The 19,227-nt window shown below is 31.8% G+C and overlaps 1 protein-coding gene across 1 annotated transcript in view; it reads right to left on the bottom strand.

The window, feature by feature from the left end:
- Positions 1-548: 548 nt before the first annotated feature.
- LOC129222203 (uncharacterized) overlaps positions 549-19,227 on the bottom strand; it is a 40,525-nt gene continuing 21,846 nt past the window's right edge. The window contains exons 4-5 of the mRNA XM_054856674.1: positions 14,437-14,621; positions 549-676 (exon numbers count right to left, since the gene is read on the bottom strand). Of these exons, the coding sequence (XP_054712649.1) occupies positions 587-676; positions 14,437-14,621 (275 nt within the window). The 3' untranslated portion in view covers positions 549-586. The remainder of the gene's footprint in view (positions 677-14,436; positions 14,622-19,227) is intronic.

Here is a 19,227-nt window from a genome sequence, read left to right as displayed (position 1 = left end):
TTAAAATTTCATTGTTTTGGTTTTCATTAGTTTTGTATTTAATTCACAAAAATAGAACCCTGCCAAAAATCATGGACAGACGCTCACTGACAATTCATTGCACTAGAGTCACTTAGTAATGCTGAGATTCAAGACCAAATACTAAAATGTGTAAATAGTGAAGCATTTGAGGAACTATTTCTCTTCATGAGAATTATGTTACATCAATCACAACATGCAAAACTTATCTGGAAAACTGCAGGGAAAAAAAATGTTCAGAAACAGCAAAATCAAAACAATACCTTTAACTATCCAAACAACTTATCCAGACCATCATGCATACATAAAAGGTTTATTTCAATCAAGAAATTAAAATCACATTTTTTAAGTAAAAAATTGTGCACCAGGCATACAAAATTAAACATATAAAATAGACATATATACAAACATCTCAAAAGATATGAAATTTCTTCATTACATAATACATAAGGATATATATCAATATGATATGCCTTGATAAAGTACATAGAATCATCTTTGTTACTTGACCCATCATGAAAAAATGAAAAAAAAAAAAAAAAGATTAAAAGTGAAGGGAAATCAAACTTTAATAAAGACATGTCTTTTTCATAATTCTAAGAAATTCCTCTTGGTTGACCTCACCATCACCATCTCGGTCAGCTTCATCAATCATTTCCTGTGAAAGAAAAAATGTACAATAATTGCAAATAAAAAAGAAAATCTTGAATTATTACAAGTTATAAAGTTACCACATCTTTTCTCAAACGAATTTTTATCGAATTTTGTTTGAGCCCGGGCTAACAGGTGTCCCTTCTCCCCTCCTGTGCATGCTAGTGGCTACAGGAAAAATGAGGTAAAAAAGTAGCCTAAAAAATTCAAAATAGTTGCAAAAAATTAATTTGAATTTTGACATCTTGAATTTAAATTATGTTTTTCGTAATCACCAGTGTGTGTATGCAGGCGTGTGTGTTTGTGTGTGGGAGGTATGTGTGTTTGTGTGTGGGGAGTATGTGTGTGTAGGCATGTGTGTTTGTGTCTGTGTGCTGGCATAAGTGTGTGGGTAGTTGTGCTCATGAATGTGTGTGTAGGGGGGGTATGTGTATGTGTGTGTAGGCATATGTGTTTGTGTCTGTGTGCAGGCATGAATGTGTGTATGTGTGTATATGTTTTTGCGTGTGTGTATGTGTAGGTGTCGATATGTATGTGTGTGTAGTTGTGTATGTATGCGCGTGTGTGTAGGACATTGATGCAACCTGGAGATGGCTTTCGCTATAGGAGCAGCATCGTGAGGAGTCAGTCGACCGTTATTGTGCGGAGGGTGGCGGTGGGAAAATAAAATGATAGAAGATGCCAAAAACAGTCAAATAAGAGCAATAAGCAATCGTGATTGCTCAAAAACTAGCAATCATATGATTATTTACTTGAAGTAATTATAACAGGTTATTTATTTGCATGTTAACAAAGCTGAATAAAACATTAAAAAAATCTATTTTCCACAGCAGAAGCAAAAAATATGCAGTTTTTTCAATGTCAGAGTTAGTTCCTCAGGGTCCAACTTGCTCAGATTTACCCCAGCAATTAAAACAGATAAACCAAGCAATTGGTGAGTGCAGGGGTCTCTGAGGGAACCAAATTTAAAATATCAAGGGTTATTAACTTAAAAATTAAAAAAGAAAAAACAAAAAATAGTTTTAGAACTGCGTTTTAATGAAAATACAATAAACGATATTAATAAGTTGCGTCAAATTGTGATCTTGAACAAAATACACTTTAACTAGTGCTAGTCCAAGTAAAAATAATTCTTTGCGGGATCGCAAAGTTTATCATGATTGGCACCAGTACACAACCACAGAGGAATTAAAAAGGGCAATACTTTCAGCATGGAACCACATGCCACTGCAGCTGTTGGAAACTCTTGTGAAATCCACATGTCCAGCCGCATATTCGAGGTAATTCAGAAAACTGGGGGCGCAACTCGTTTTTAAAAGTTTGTAGTACAATACACTAATGGCTAGATTTAATGCAGTGTTAATTTTTAAAACATTTCAAATATTGATTTTTTTTTTTTTTTTGCAATTTATCCATGTTAATAGCAAAATTACATTTTCCTAAATCTATGCTTTTGTTTTACTGAAGTAATAGCAAATGTAAAGTAATTAAACTCAAAAAAAAAAAAGTCAGCTTATAATTGTGTTTATGCAGTATTGTAAGTTTGTAATTTTGTAATTCAGCATTGGTTCATTTTTGGATATTAAATGATTAAGTATTTGAATAAAATTCTACCAAACTTCAGAGTTTCTTACTTTTGAGTTGATACTTTTGTCCAGGTTTCATGTAGGGGAAGCCGGGGTAAAATGGACCACTTTTCTAAATTTCAAGTGTTTACTCTCAAAATTATGATTTTTTGAGTTTGAAAAAAAGCATGTATATTACCTATACAGTAGGCTTTATGTTACATTTAATAAAAAGCAGATATTGTATAAACTTTTTTTAATATATATTTTTTAATACCAAGCGATAAAGTGGACCATCTTACCCCGTGTCCGGGGTAAAGTGGACCATGGCATGGGGTTAAATGGACCGCTAGTAAAAAAAATAAAAATAACTTAATTTAGTAATTTTTTCAGCAGTACAAAATATACAGTGTATTATTATTTGTTTAATTATTGCTTTAATTCATACAGATAATATTAACGAATATTAAAATTAGCGAATGATACACCAAATTGTTTTTGTGTAACTGAAAGTCTGCTATTTTCTTGAGGGTCTGGAAGTATCATTACTATGTCTTCAACATTTATAAGTGACTCGTCTACATTCTCAGGGAAAATGAAACCATTTTTGTCAGGTTTCTGTCGCATAAACCTGACGAGAACACAATCATCATCACTTTTGTCTAGTATTAGTCCAACAAAATGAACTACTGTTCTTTTTGTCAGAAATTTTACTAAAATGTATTTGCCAACTTTTAACTCGTTGTCAAAATCGGTATTAAGAGATGAAATAATTTCATCGTCACTAATTTCTGTATCACTATATGTGGACATATTTGCAGAATCACTTGAACTCTCAGATACATAAGTTTTCTTTTTTTTTTGTTGGCTTTCCGCTTTCTCATCTTTTTCCGAAACTAGTATTTTTTCTAAGTCTTTCCTTGCTCTAATTAAAGCAGTGTTTTTTTGTTTCAATTTTTTCTGTTGTTTCTTTTCCGCTTCCTCTTCAATGCTAATTTTTACAGGTGTATCTGTCAAGATTTTTGATGCGCCTTTCTTTCTTTTATTTGTGGTCTTACGCATACTAGCTTTTGGCAAGGGGCGAAATTCAAACGGTGATATTATGTCTTGCTGACGATTTTCACTTACAAATTGTGGGGATGTATGTTGCTGATCAGCTGTGCTTGTGCTCGGTTGATCGATTTCACTTATTAGAGCCATTTCCAGTGCTGGTTGATCAGTCACGTATGCTGCGAGAAATTCAACATCATCAAATACATTTTCATTTAGTGGCCATATGCCTGTCACTTTAAAGCCTGATTGAATGTTTTTGATGGTAAGGGCCTGGGGATATGCTGTGCCAACAATCGATGAAATATCATAAATTGTCATTGGCTTTCCAGGATGACACAACATCCATGACTCACAAGCACTGTTATAGAATTTTTTAAAAGGGCCAAATACAGTTCGATCTAATGGTTGCATTTTGTGGCTTGTATGCGGATGAAGCGTCAGCATATGAATGCCATGTTTTTTGGCGAGATCAAGGACAGGAATGGATATGTGGCTTTCGTGATTGTCTAATAGCAGTAATGTGGGTCTTTCTTTGACACACTTGGCATATTTTATAAAATGCTGCATGTATAAAAAGAAAGTGTCAACGTTCATCCATCCAGATGGGTTTGCAGAACCTCCTGAACCTTCTGGAGCACCATGGAGCATATATTCTTTAAAATTAACTCTCGGAAATACGAGAAAGGGTGGAATCGCATTTCCTAAAGCATTTATTCCAACACAAAGTGTGACCAGTTGGCCTCGTTCTGCAGAAGTTACGGCCCCAATTTGTTTTACTCCTTTTTCCGCTAAAATTTTTGATGGAATATGGCATGTTGTCACCCCAGTTTCATCAATATTATAAATGTCCTGAGACTGAAATTGAAAACGTGAATAGAGGTTTTTCAAATTTTCGAAAAAGACAGCAACATTATGCCGATTGAAACTTGTTGCCCTAGATAAACTAGTGGATTCTGGCTGTCTAAGTGAAATTTTAGGGTGTCTTTTTCGAAAACCATATAACCATTCTACTCCTGCGATAGAATTTTTTTTCCACGACTCAGGAACAATCTTGTCATTAAATAATGCAAATTCATATGCTAATCTTCTTGTCATTGTTAGCGAAAGTCCATGGTGAATTCTTGCAGCATCTATTATGTACTTTTCTAACATATCTTCTTCTTCTTTTGAAAATATAAGCTTATGCGTATAATTCGGAGCAAAACTAATAGTTGACTCATTATTGCTATCTAATTCCTCTGACTTATGATTCTTATACTTTTGTATGTAACGCAAAAGAGTTGTTTTTGAAATTCCTGTCTCTTTGCAGACCGAACGAATGGATTTTTTTTCATCCAGAACACTTTTTACTGCCTGCTTCATATCATCATGTGACACAGTTCCTCTTTTGGTTTTCCTTGGTTTATTTCTTGGCATGGCTAAAATTTAAATAAAAATTAAATTTAAGTATGACTGACATGAATGAACAATGAAAAATAAAATTAATTATAATTTCTACTGTGATAATAAAAATATAAAATATTGTAATATGAAAATAATTTAGTACATTTTTTTTTCTTTAGTTTATTATACTACATTAATCTGCGACTTGTTCTTATGTGACAATTTCAACTTTCTAAAATTATTTTTATCTCAATTTATCTATAAAATCCATGGATACTAACAATCTATTATTATTTGAAATTAACTATTGAATAATCGTTTGTTATACTTGTACATATATATATATATTAACGTATAATTCTCCAATTAAAGTAAAAGGATTAAAAATTGACAGAATGTTTACAAAATTTGAAAAAGAATCTCAAATAAAATGTTTGTTTATTTTCCTTTGAATTATGTATTCAGGATTAATTTTAAAATTTGAAAGTATAATGCAAAGTTAGCACTTCAGAAGTGTAGTAACACGAATCATTAATTAAAATTACTCATTAAAAATTAAATAAATTATTGATTCTTAATTCTATATATACTACTATCAAGAAAAACACATAGGATATAGAACTGAGGTAAAATGGACCATGGTCCATTTTACCCCAGTGCCTGGTGGTCCATTTTACCCCATGTGGATTTCTCATGAAAAATGCAAAAAAAAAGTAACAAATTTTATATTAAATTATTTTAATTACATTAAATGTACTAAAATATAATCTTACCTTTTTATTGCACAAAGTAATATCTTCCAAATCACAATTCTTGAATGATGAAAAAGAAAATGTTTCAATGAAAAAAGTTACTTTTGACTACCACAAATCAATTTTCTGGAACAAAATGGCTAAATTGTCAGTTAAACACACTGTTGTAAGCTTATTTTCAACACTTCAGTGCTGCCATCTATGTATAAAAATGTGAAACATTTAAAAACATAAATAAATTAAGAAATGGGGGGTGGTCCATTTGGCCCCGTGGTCCATTTTACCCCATCCTCCCCTATTACAAAGATATTAAAGTTTAAATTTTTTTAATTAAATTATTTATTTTATAGAGTTTATGAGTTATACTGAATTTAGGACTATTTAGTCAGTTATTTATCTTTACTGGAACAAAAAGTTTTTTAACTGAGTTAAATTATGATTGAAAAAATGAAAAAAAAAAGAGAGTTTATAATTTTGTCCAGCGGTGCATTTATATGTTTCTCATGAATTTCCAAAAACAAAACTTTTAGCAATCACTGATGGCAACATTTATTCATTCTATGGCGTTAAATTAACATTTTCGAACGAAACTTTCTCGTAATCCTGGATTTTTTTACCTTTGAGTTTATACTTTTGTACAGGTTTCACGTAATGATAAAATATTAAATTTGCAAATTTTCTAATTTTATGAATTTTTTAATTTAATGGATAAGATGTTCTAATTTTAGAACTATTTCTTCAACTATTCATCTTTACTTCAATGAAAATAATTTAAACTGAGTCATGTTGTATTGAAACAAAAGAAAAAAAAATTGAGTCTATAATTTTGTCCATCACTGTATATAAAAATAGTAATTTTAAATGCTTGCATTTTTTTTTTTTTTTTTAAATTTACAATATCATACAGTAATCTTAACATAATGGAGGGACACATCTGAAGTGCTCACATCTGACAACATATTTAGTAATACAAACATACATAGAGATATGTTTATTACCTATTCAAGCATATTCCAAGCTTTGTATTTGAAATTAATTACAATTTTAATTAAAAATGTATTTTAAATTTTAATTAAATTGGACACATATGTCCCGTTTACCCCCTTTATACCAGTAAAATTTAAAATATCATGAATACAATAGATTGCTCTCGAGATTTCTTCATATAGTACCAGTCATTTTGCTCAATTAATTTCCTTACATTATATTTTACTTTTTTCATGATTATCATAGCCGCCACACTCAGGTTTAAATCAATAAGAATATAAAAAGAAACAAATAGGAGCACCAAATACTACCAGAGGCTGAAATAGGAGCTGGTATTTTTAAAATCACAACTCTGCTATCACACTTTAATTTCTATTGCTCTACACATTTTATTTGCTTCAACTTAAGTGTGTTTCAACTGCAGGCAAATACTCCTCCCCCCCCCCTTTACACACAAATACATTTTTTTAATGAAATAAAAAAAAAATAGATAGTAAGTGGGAAATGCAATATGCTCGAAAGAAATAATTGAACAATAAAGAGCTCATTTGCTTAAAACCCAATGTATTCCCATCAAAATAAATAAATAAATAAATAAATAGATAAATTAAATTTAAAAAAAATAAGCATTAAAATCTATACTCCAAAAAAAAACCACAGGAAAGCTAGCTGGTAGCATTTGTTAAAATAGCTTCCAACTTTCAAAATAGTTAAAATTTTCAGAATCTGCAAAAGGATTCAAATCTCAAACTTAGAACGCAATTTTTGGCGAAGAAGTTTTCAGAAATAGACTTTCACTTAATGAGCAAATAATTGAAAAAATTTCAAGCTGAGTTTCAAATGAGAAAAATCCTTCAATCAACTGAATCTGACATCGATTTTTCAAAACCCCTCAAAAAAAAAGAAAGGAGTGGGGGTGAGGGGGGGGGTCCTCCTAAAAATTGTCAGGTTCTTTACAAAACCGTACTCAGGGGTGCCCACAGGGGGGGATTATGGCGCAAGTTGCGCCATCAAAATTTTTGCCGGGGATTTTTTTCCCAGATGATTTTTTATTTAGAAAATAAAAGTTTTGCATTTTGGAAAGAAAAAATATTTAAACTCATTCAACAAGAAATAGAAGCATTAATTATCCTTCTTCCGCGTACTTTTCAGGGCTGTCGCCTTACCAAGCCCCCCCCTCCCCGTTTTTCAGAAGTGTGGCCGCCAATTTCATTTTAGCGATGCAACTAACGAAGAAAAAGGAAAATTCTTCGTTGTTTTAAAAAATGAAAATAGTAATTATAAGTGAACAATTGAAATAATAGTGACAAAAAGGATTTTTTCTGTCAAATTTGAATAGAAAATGTAATCTTAAAATACAAGTTAGGAACAACCATGATTCTCTTTTATCAAGAGTAAGTAAGGGCCAAGAGTTGAAGGGTAAGAAATATACACTTCAAACATTTTTATTAACGCACAAAAAAATATTCAGTACACTACACTCTTCACTTCTCCGCAGAGTGCGTATATCTGCCAAGTCAGAAACTATGGGTTCGACTCGAATTAAAAACATTGTTCATAGAGTAAAATGTGAATAATGGGAGGAATGACAGGCGACCAAACTAACATCTTCCACGCCTTGTCTCTCGGCGGCCCTGGTTGTACAAAACCATGCTTCATGATTCTGCAGTTAAAAAAATAAAAATAAAAATACCTAAATAAATAGGACAGCCCATAGGATAGGGGTCGCAGAAACATTCCCATATGTATATACTTTTTTTTTTGATGCAAAATGTTGTCCTGAAAATCATTGCTAAGTGGAGAAAAATGTATTGGTCGCCGAAATAAATTTGAAATAGAGAGATAGAGAGGAAAAAAAAGTTAAATGCAAAAAGAGATTAAAAGTATTATGATGAATACTCACACCAAAAGTTTGAAGTTCACACTAAATGTTTGAATGTAAAAATTGTAAGTAAATCAAAGTTTGACCAAGAGATGCAGGTGGCACATTTAAAATAAAATGAAGTAGAATAGAGACCTAAGGTATCGCAGAAAATTACCACATCCGTTCAAAATGTTAAAAGATCTTTTTCTAAGACCGCAAATGCTTGTATTGCAAGAAAACAAAAATATTGTGCGGGAAATTGAAAACTTTATTATGGAAAATCCAAGCAAATAATTGTGTTTGGTAAATGAAAATTGGGAAAAAAATATTACCACAATATGTTTATCAATTATTGAAATTTACAATGGAGATAGGAGGGACGTAGCCAAACTGAAAGGAAGAGTGGGGAACTCCAAACTCTTCTTTTTACGTCCCCAAAGCTGGCCTGGAAATGAATTTTTAAAACTTAGGTTTTGAAAAATCCCGGGAAAACGTTCTAAAACCCCATCCCTTACCATAACGTCATTAAAGATGGCCTACACCTAAGTATTTAGGACTGCAATTTCGAAAAGCTGTGAGAGTGCTCCCAACGTAACTTCCGAGAAACGCCCTCACAATTAATCATTCATCATCATTCAAGGTCGAATAAATTTCGTCTTCTGGACTTTAATTTAAAAAAAACTCTCTGGGGTGTCCCGAAACTGTCGTTCTCCAAATATTACCGACGATCCTCAAAAATTTCATTGTTAAGGCTTCAATTCAGAAATTTTTTCGGGGGAGATCTTCAAAACCTTCTACTCATCTAACAGTATTTAAAATCGTCTACGATTGCGTCAATTGAATTTAATTTTGAAAATTTGCCAGGGGAGGACTTCGAATCTTTCTACCCATTAACAATACCGAAAATCTTCTAAAACTGAGGTTTCAACAGACCGAAATTTTTTCGAGAGGATCCCCCCCCCTCTATCTCTCTCTCGCCAGCGTCATCGAAAAATGTCTTAAATCTCGCTTTTAGTGCTTCAATTACGAAACATTTCTGGTCCCGAGTCCCTTCAAAACTCCCCCTTTCATCGAAGGTTGGCTTAAATTGGGTTTTCGGAGCTTTAATTTCAAGAAACTGGCGGTGCACTAAATTTTAAATAAAAAAAAAAAGCCCACAATCGCGCTTTAAAGGCTTCAAAACTTCAAAAAATTTTCGGGGGGGGGGGGGGGGAGCACATCTCTCTTCTCCTTAATATCACCATAGATCATCTAAAACTGCATTTTTCAAACTACAATTTTCAGACTTTTCCCGGGGGAGAGCCCCCAGACCCCCTTTAGTATAACAATCACAAATAATTCACAATTGAGAATGCGTGCTTGAAGTTCGCATTTTGAAAAATTTTAGAACGATGACCCCGAGTCTCTTCCTCCCTAACATCACCATAGGTCGTCTAAAACTGTGTTTTTCAAATAACAATCATGAAAATTCCCGGGGTTGAGCCCCAAACTCCCTCTTCTGAACATAATTAAATATAACGTATGGTTGTGTTGAGAATTTAAATTTGGAAAAATTGTCGAGAGAGGCTATCCTGGACCTCCTCTCCCCCTTCCTCTCAAACTTAAAATACAGTCTAAAACTGCATTTTTCTATCTTCAATTTCGAAAAAATGCAAGAAGGTAGCCCTCCGACACTTCCTTTATCTGACTGAATATTATCCTTACTATTAAATTTATATTGCTAGTACTAAGGTCAAGTAATATGACTATCCCTGCTAAACCAGAAGCCAAATCTTATCTCTCTGCATATTGGAACATGCGTTTGAAACAATTAACGGGCCGCCAAAAGCGTACCCCCTTCCCCTCCTCAGTTTTTTGAAATAGCGACGGCCCTGGTACTCCTTTCCAAAATTTAATGACCGTGTCTCTTTTTCAATGAAGGGAACATCACAGACGGCATGGAGTTAGTGTCCGTTTCAAAGCTGAATCAGACGGTTTGATTTCTTTTCAATTTTTTAAATAAATTTTCTGGAAGTAGCACAATTCTGCATGATGAATGCGTGTGTAAAAATGATGAGAGGTAGAGAGGTCAACAATGTTTTATTGTTTAATAATTCTGACCAGTATGCTCTAGTCTTCCGTAGATTCATTTGCACCTCAACAATCGTTAAGAACTAGTTTTGAAGTTTGCGAATAACATATTTTTTATCCCTCCAATTGACAATTAATATATTTTCTTCATTAACGAGCTTAAGCTTGAGAAGAATTTTTCTCCTTTCACTTTACTCCCATCTTCTCTACCATTTTTAAACTAATTGTTTCAATTTATCATTAGATGATTTTTATTACATTTATCAGTGATGTTGTTACAACAGTCTGTTCTTAAGGTGCTTAAACTATTTTTCGTAAATCATATTTACTTTCTTCTATATATGATGTGTATAGAAGGATTCTATAAGGATTCTATTGATTCACTAAAATTCTCGAGTTCTGATTTTCGATGTGTGCTGAATAGCCGAATCCATTTTTCAGGATTTCCGAAACATATCTGTCACTGTGTCTGATCCATCTTTTTTGGATTTGCAACTTCAATTTTGGAAAACTTCCAGGAGAGCACCCCCCCCCCCCCACTGTAGCGCCAGAATAACACCCTCTTTATCATCAAGAGTCATCTAAAACTGCGTTTGTCGAACTGCAATTTTGACCAATTTATAGGAGAGAGTCCCTGATTCCCCCCTCTTTCCTTAACATGATCAAACACAAGCCTAGAATTGCGTTTTTTGGAGTATCAATTTCAAACAATTGCCGGGGAATGGCATCGAAATTCACCTTCCACTAACATTATCCAAATCTATCAAAACTGCGTTTTTAAAGCTACAAATTCGAAAATTTAAGTGAAACGCCCCTCCTCTCCCCCCCTATTCTCATCAACATTATTCAAAAATCGTGTTAAATTTGATATTCTGGGCTTCAATTTCGTGAAAATTCCGGGAGAGCTTCCGAAAACTCGTTTTCTTAACGTCACAAAGGTCGGCTACAACTGCGGTTTTAGTGCTTCAATTTCAGAAAACTGCTTTTCCCCCAACCATAAATACCGTTTTTAAGACTGTAATTTTGAAAATTTTCCTGGGGCAAGCCCTAGGATCTCTTCTTTCCCTAATATTACCACAGATAGTGTAAAACTGCGTTTTTAGAACTACAATTTTGAAAACAAAAGAAAAGCTCTCTTTCACACAACGTTAAACTATCTACAATTGTGCTTTTAAAGTTTCAATATTGAAAAATTACCGGGAAGGGCACACTAAACATCTTATCCCCCAAACATCACCGGAGATCATCTAAAACTGGTTTTAAAACTAGAATTTCGAAAATTTTCCGGAGAAGAAACCCCCGAACACCCTATCTATAAGTGACAATAAAATAAGATTCATATTTTATAGATTCATATTGCATACATCTAGTAATGACTCCATCCCAAGCCAGAAAGTTTAATCCACTCTTCCTGTCATTGTTCATACGTTTGAAAAAAAAAAAAAAAAAGGTGTAGCAAAATTCACGGGTACCCAAAACTTGCTTACTCAAGGTGCACGTTGTAAAATTTGGGAAGGCAAGGCAGGTAAACAATCCAACAATATTTCAGTTCAGATGCTATTTGTTAGCGCTACCCCCCCCCCCCCCCCCCCATGAATTTGATTAGAAATTAAACACTCTAAAAACTGTTATATTTAACCCGATTCGAAAGCGAGAAAATTTTTGGGGGGGGGGAATTTGCGCCATTGAGCTTGGGGGGGATGGGCACCCCTGATCGTACTTTGGAGTATGAAAATAAAATCACAAACTTTGGGGAAAACAGAATATTCTGCAGCTATGTGAATAGTTTAAATATAAATGATGAATAGATTGTAGTAATACAATTGAAGTAAGAAATAAGTTCCCTCAAGAAAGTCTCCATATAGACAGCAAAAAAAATCGAAAAGAAATATGAAAAGAAGCTTTAACTTTATAAACAAATTACAATAGAATAGAACAATGTGAGGTAGTATAAGTTAAAATAACTTTCAAACTTCTAAGTAATTACAATATTAACAGGGCACACAAGGATTGAAATCTCAAAAACAGAAACGAACTTTTTGCCAAACAGGTGTTTAATGAGATTATGTATATTACATAGCCTTTTACTTACATAAATAAATTTTCCTAATCAAGGATTTAATAAATTATATGAAAATTTTAATAACAATATTGGCAAGGCTAAATTTGAATTGAACAAAAAAAAAATCCTGAACTTTAACTTTTTCAAACACAAAGGACAGGCAACTTTTTAAATAAAAACCAAACAAACACTGAAACGTTCTGATTTAATTTTACACTGCGTAAATGTTAGAGACTAACAGTATCGCCGACAGTCCTCACGAAGTGCAAGAAATGTCGCACTTGCTAATTTTGCAGATAACTGATAGTGCAGAAATTAATGCTCCTTCAAAAAACAATTATCGCGAATAGGCTACAAAAAATTAAAAAGCAAAACTATATGAATAAAAGAGGTAAATAACAAAAATCGTAGTTGCAAACGCAAGCCGTCTACCAAAATTTTTCATCGAAAAACAAACAATAAAAACACAAGAACTGATAGAGGGGGGATGTGTATTTTCTTTAGTAAATGTCTCTTTCATTTCCTTTTTCTTCTTTTTATAAAGTTTATATCCAAGCAAAACTACGCAAATCAAACGGCCGACTTCAGAGAATTTCTGATTTTTTTCTCTGAAAGTAGAAGTTGATACATTGCCAATCATAATTTTTACAGTCGATCTCAAATTTCCCATGAGTTTCCCAGTGGTATTTTGAAAATTAACTGAGAATTCTTGGTTTCTAGAGGGAATGGGCATCCTGTAACCACAACATTAATCATAACAAAAATTAAAAGAAAGAGCAGCATGAGTTCATACAATTTTTAGTAAGCAGAGATTATTTTGCAACTAACTACTGTACATGGATATTTTTCAAAGTGCAACAGATAAGTTTATCCTGGAATCAACATCAGGCAAAATCATTTTACTTGAGCAGACACAAAGTATGTTGTAAATAATAGAATATTAATAAATCTTAAACAGAGTTGGTAAGTTTTTGAGACCAATGGAAAAAACCACGGGAAAAAATAGACTTTTGCCAAAGTGGCAAAAATAGAATTTGCACTGAGAACTTACGTTCATTCTTTTTACAATTACGTTTCTCAGCATATTAATAAAAGATGTTAAATATGCTTTGATAAAATTTTAATTTAGGTTTCCTTTTGCTTTTTTCTGTTTCAAATAAATATTAAGAATTAAATATTTCAAGAATACTTATATATTTCTTAATTTTTTAAAGATAAAATCGAAACTTACAATTTATGTTTTAAGACAGAAAAATAATTTTTAATTAATAAGATAAAGGGAATTGTCCAAATAAAACTAGATGTACAGGTAATTTTTCTGGCCTTCTTGATTATTCCTCAGGAAAATGAAAGGCAAAAACTCTTAATATTTTTATAAGTGATTTGTCTACTCTCAGTCAAAACTAAATTGCTCAAAATTTTAAATAATATCAGGTGGGAAAATATCTAAACAATATCAAAATAGTAAAGTCAGAACAAACAACGTAAGTAGAAGCACAAATTTGTTAATTACAGCAGACACGTGTTTCGGCATTACAGGGAACGCCTTTTTCAATGCAAAAAATAATGAAATTTGTGCTTCTACTTACATTGTTTGTTCTGACTTTACTATTCAGCACAAAGGTATTTATTTATCTTAATATCAAAATGTTCAAAAAATTTACAAAAATTATAAAATTAGATTTAGAAAAATATGTATTGTTATATTACAAAAGCAGTGATTTAAAACCATTGCAATTACACATATATTTTTTCTTCTCAATTTATAAATTAACATAATCAAAAATCAAACTGATAACTGAAACATTTATTTAAAGTGGATTATTCATATCATTGCTAATTAACAGAACAGAATTAACATAATGCAACTTGATTAGTGATTAGGTTTTTTTCAACTGTCCATAAGTTAGGGTTGGTAGTTTTGACAAAAAAAACACCAAAATTACCTAGCGTATAATATGTTATGAATTTTAAAAGTTCAAATAAGAAAATAAAATTATTATGGGTTAGTCTTTGATGCAACTAACTTACTTGCAATTCTTCATCGGTGATGTTTTCTCCCAGCTCCATTGCTACACGCTTTAGGTTGTTGAACGAAATTTTCCCTGTGCTGTCATCATCAAACAGTTGGAATGCTTTCAGAATTTCTTTATTAGCATCTTTATCACTGATTTTTTCAGCCATCAGTTTTAAAAAATCATCAAATGCAATTTTGCCTAAAAAAATATTTTTCTTCAATAACTTCATTAAAAAAATTAAGAAAATATTCAAGATAACAATGAAAAACTATCCAACATCAATAAGACAGAGAAACACTGGAAACTAATATTTTTTTCTCATACAGGGTGGCGACAGGAACTGTGAAAAAAAGTTCCCTGACTTTTCCCTGATTAAGTTCACCAAATTTCCCTGATTTACGTTTCCAATGATAATGGTTTTCTTTCTTTGCTCTACTTGAAATCCAATGTATGTTTGTATAAAATGCAGTATTTTAAATGTTTTAAGTTGTGTAAAGTTGTTGAACTAAAGATACATTTTAATAAAATGATTAAAAAAAACGTATTAAGTTAATTTTTTTGGGAAAAAACCCTACAAACAGTATACTAAATTTTTCTACATGGAAAGATTATAGAAAATAAAAATAAAAACTTTACTTCCAGAAACCACTTTACATAAGAATTTTAAGAGACTATTAAAATTACTCTTAAAACATATGTGTATTTATGATAGAAGTAAAAAGTAATTGAAATTATATTGAACTAAGTTTTCAAACAATATAATAATTGTTGCAAGAATAACAAGTAATTGTGAAAGAATAGAAGTAATGTAATTATTCTTATATAACTAATTGATATATTTATGCAAAACAGATAAAACCATTTGACATCCATTTATAGGAAGCTTTTCTCTAATCAAGAACATAGGTTTCAATGAATGAATACAGCATTTTAACAATAAAAAATAAAGATATTTACTTAAGTACACAATTTAACTCTATTTTAAATGATTTCAGTATGTAACGAAAAAATCTTAGATTGCTTTTGTAACAAACAACTTTGAAATGCAAGAAAAAAAGAAAAAAGAAGAAAAAAAGTTAGTTAATTTCAAAATATATATAAAAAGAATATAACTTGGTTATAAAACTAAAGAATCACTTAAGTCTGAAGAAAAGAAAACCTTTAAAATCTGCGGTGACAACAAATGGTACAACGGCAAAAAACAAAGTTTTTTTAATTGAAAGTTCAATTTTAGCAATTAAATTAAAAACTAGAAGAAGTAATAACTTTTAAGCTTTTATAGTATTAATTCAAAAACCAAAGATTTCTTCTTGAAATCGTGATTACAGTACGCTAATTACTTCGAGACAATGGAATAAAGGCAAAGGAGCTAAGGCATTAATAAAGGCTTCTTCTTTGCCTGTATGGTTGTTTATTTTACGTAGCATTGAAAGCGTGAAAGGAAATTTCAAGCTAAGTAAAATAAAAAACCTAACAGATACAGAAACAATCTTAGGAAGTTCATCCTGTGGTTAATAAGGAAGATTCAATACTTTGACGTTGAGGAAGAAAGTTGCACAAATATGCGGCAGTGTATAATCGCACCTCATTAATTTTTTTTTTTTTTTTGAACAGATAATTGGGAGACAAAGCCTAGGGAATTAGAGTACTTAATTTTGTAAAGCAATTTTTTTTTCTTCATAAAATCAATTTTTCCTGATTTCTTGTTAATTTTTTAAAATTCCCTGATTTTTCCCTGATTAATAAAGTTCCTTGACTTTTCCCTGATCTCCCTGATTTCCCTGATCGGTCGCCACCCTGTCATACCAACATGCTTAAAAGAACTAGTAATCAATTTAGTGTTAAGAAAATGAGAGAGAGGGAGAAAATCTTGAACTGAAAAGCAAAAGCACTTCATGTAAAAACAACATCAATAATAACGATATACAGCTAAATCTCATTACAACCAACTTCAAAGGACATTTTGCATTAGCATTTTGTTTGTTGTAATGGAATTCAAGCAATGAAATGGCAGTAAAAATGGGACTGAAAGTAAATTCCATTGAAACTGATATTTCATTGTATTGCTGTAGATTGTAAAAACATTTTACTTTAATTAATAAAATACAATGGACATTTTACATGTGCATGAATAGAAAATAATCAAATACATGTTTAACAAAATACAAACATAAGCAAATGACAATGAAGTGTAACTTTTACTACAAATTCATAGTGAAGCAGGCAAATATCAAAATAAAGAAATAAAATAATTTTTGGACAAATTATTTATTTATTTTTTGTTTACAGCATAGAAATCTTATGAATTACATAAGGTTTCATAGCAAGGGCAGGACATCTAACAATGAGTACATATGGAGAGCTTTTATTAGATTTTCAAAAACAAAGGTTCCAAGTCTAGATCTTTAGCACTTTAAAAAAATGATTGAAATGTTTTTTTTTTCTTCAATGAATTTTACACTTTTGACTCTTGAACAATGTGTTCATTCAAAATTTAAGATGAAAATGTTAAGGTTTCATACAGGATGGCCCAAAAGTAGGGATAAAGTTACATATACGTAACTGATTCTGCCCTTTCTTTTGTTACAAAGCTGACTTTTTCTGGGAAGTAGTCAAGGATAAGGTTTATTCTAGAAAACCCCTCACAGTATGACAGTTGAAGAATTTCATCAATGATAGATTTTCAGAAAATTTGTTTTAACTGGAATTTGTGTCATTCTGTGTGTAACAGTGTAGGGGAAAGGTTGCAGGAATGCATCAATGACAAAAGTGGAAATTTTGAGCAAATTTGGGATTAATTGTGAAAATATATGCATGTAATTAAACCTCTAATAAAATTATTGCTGTTAAAGTAATTGCATACCTACTTTTGGGAAAACCTGTATTTTGTACATCAACTGAAGGGTAAATAGTCTCTTAAAACCCGTAGTTAGAATTAACCAACCCTTAAAGCACTGTTATGGGACAGAGTCGTTCATCAAGTTCAAAACATTTTATTTATAGACTAGCCGCCTTCGGCGACCAGCTGGTCCGCCTTTTTACGCCAGGGTTGCCGTCTTCGGCGGCTGCTTAGACAATTTAGCGACGGTATTAATCAATGTTTTTCTCTATATATCATTATTATCATCTGCCTTTTTTACGCCAGTGTTGCCGCCTTCGGCGGCTGCTTAAATAAGTTTCGTGGCGGTATCAATCGATCTATATCTATATCATTATTAATTTAAATAAAATATTTTCTAGATCTATCTCCAGTTCCGTCGTTTGGAATATTTTTAAAGGAGGGGGAGGGGAGACATAAACTGCTTGCACTTCATGCAAATTTTGTCGAAAAATAACAAAAAATACTTCCACTTTACTTGAAAGCATTGTTTTTTCAAAGTCATGGTGTGTGTGGGGGAGGGGCATTGACACCCCGTTGAAGTTCCTTAAATAACGGGCATGTCGCTTGCTCTCCATCAACTATATCGACCTCTGCATTTGTCTATCTATCTATCTATACGATCTATGCGTATCTACCTTTGACAGTAATTAACAATGTTTTCAAATCGCAGCGACGCCCCCCCACCCCCCCTTGTTGTTCTTTAAATAACGGGGTCTGTCTATCTCTCACTGTACATCGACCTGTAGATTTATCTTTCTCTAGATCCATGGAAATTTACCTCTGATAGTAATTAACAATCTTTTTTCAAAGAAAAAAAGTATTAATTCGAGAACAAAATTAAAAAAAAAAAACATTTTTTGTACACTCAATGTATATCTATCTACCTATTCGATTGAAATTCAAAAAAAAAAAAAACTTTTATTCCCATTATAGAACAAATTAATGTACCAAACCGCTAAAAGAAAAAGAGCTGAATTATATTACACAACAATGTATCGACTGAAACCAAATAAAAATAATTAATGAAACAAAAAAAATGCATTCAGTTTTTAATATTAATAATCAAAGATATTTATGATCAAAATCTTAGCTTTAGCAAAGACGAAGTCACAGCATGGCCAACTTCAGAACATCGCTAATAAAAAAACACAAGAATTTAAACGCACAGCTTGACATAATGCAAAGAAAATTCGTTCCTGCAATTACAATTTAGCGATTAAGATTCGATGCCTCATATCGAATCGAAATCCAAGTAGTGACGTCAGAGGCATAAAAGATTGAAGAACGCTTTTTTTCGACCGATGCGTGGAGAGACATAATGTGTTCAGCATTAAAAAATTGTTAAAAAAAAACTATTGCGTATTTTTAAGAACTTTTTTCTTCTGAAGAGGGCGAAATGTTTTTACTATTACCAACTTAAATTTCAGAAATGAGGCTTTGATACTTCTCGCAGGATGATATTAGAAAAAAAAAAAACCAGAAAAACATGCAAATTAAAGGTTTTTTCAAAAATTCATAAAAAATACAAAAATTGCTCTATCTTCAAAATTTTTTTGTTCATCATATTTAAAATTAAATTTCCGACACTATAGTACCAAAAATATTTGTCTGGCGCGATTGGTTCGGGGTCTGTGAGGTTAAAAGTATTAAAAAGGGCTAAAAATCACATAAAACATTAAATAACTTTTTTTTCTAATTAAAATATCAAAAATCGAAGCCCGAAGTGCACAACTTCAGCAAAAACTACACCTGTATACCAAATTTCATCTTTCTAGGCCTTACCGTTTTCCCGGGATGCGCGCCACACACACACACACAAACATATTATTTTATTATATGTATAGATAATTGCTACAAATAATTATTTTTCTCATTGTATTTGGAAATCATTTTATTAGCAAAAATAGTTATTGTTTGAACAAT

This window comes from Uloborus diversus, chromosome 5 (genome assembly GCF_026930045.1).
Source record: "Uloborus diversus isolate 005 chromosome 5, Udiv.v.3.1, whole genome shotgun sequence".
NCBI lineage: Eukaryota > Metazoa > Arthropoda > Arachnida > Araneae > Uloboridae > Uloborus > Uloborus diversus.
This window is presented reverse-complemented; position numbering and strand designations above follow the sequence as displayed.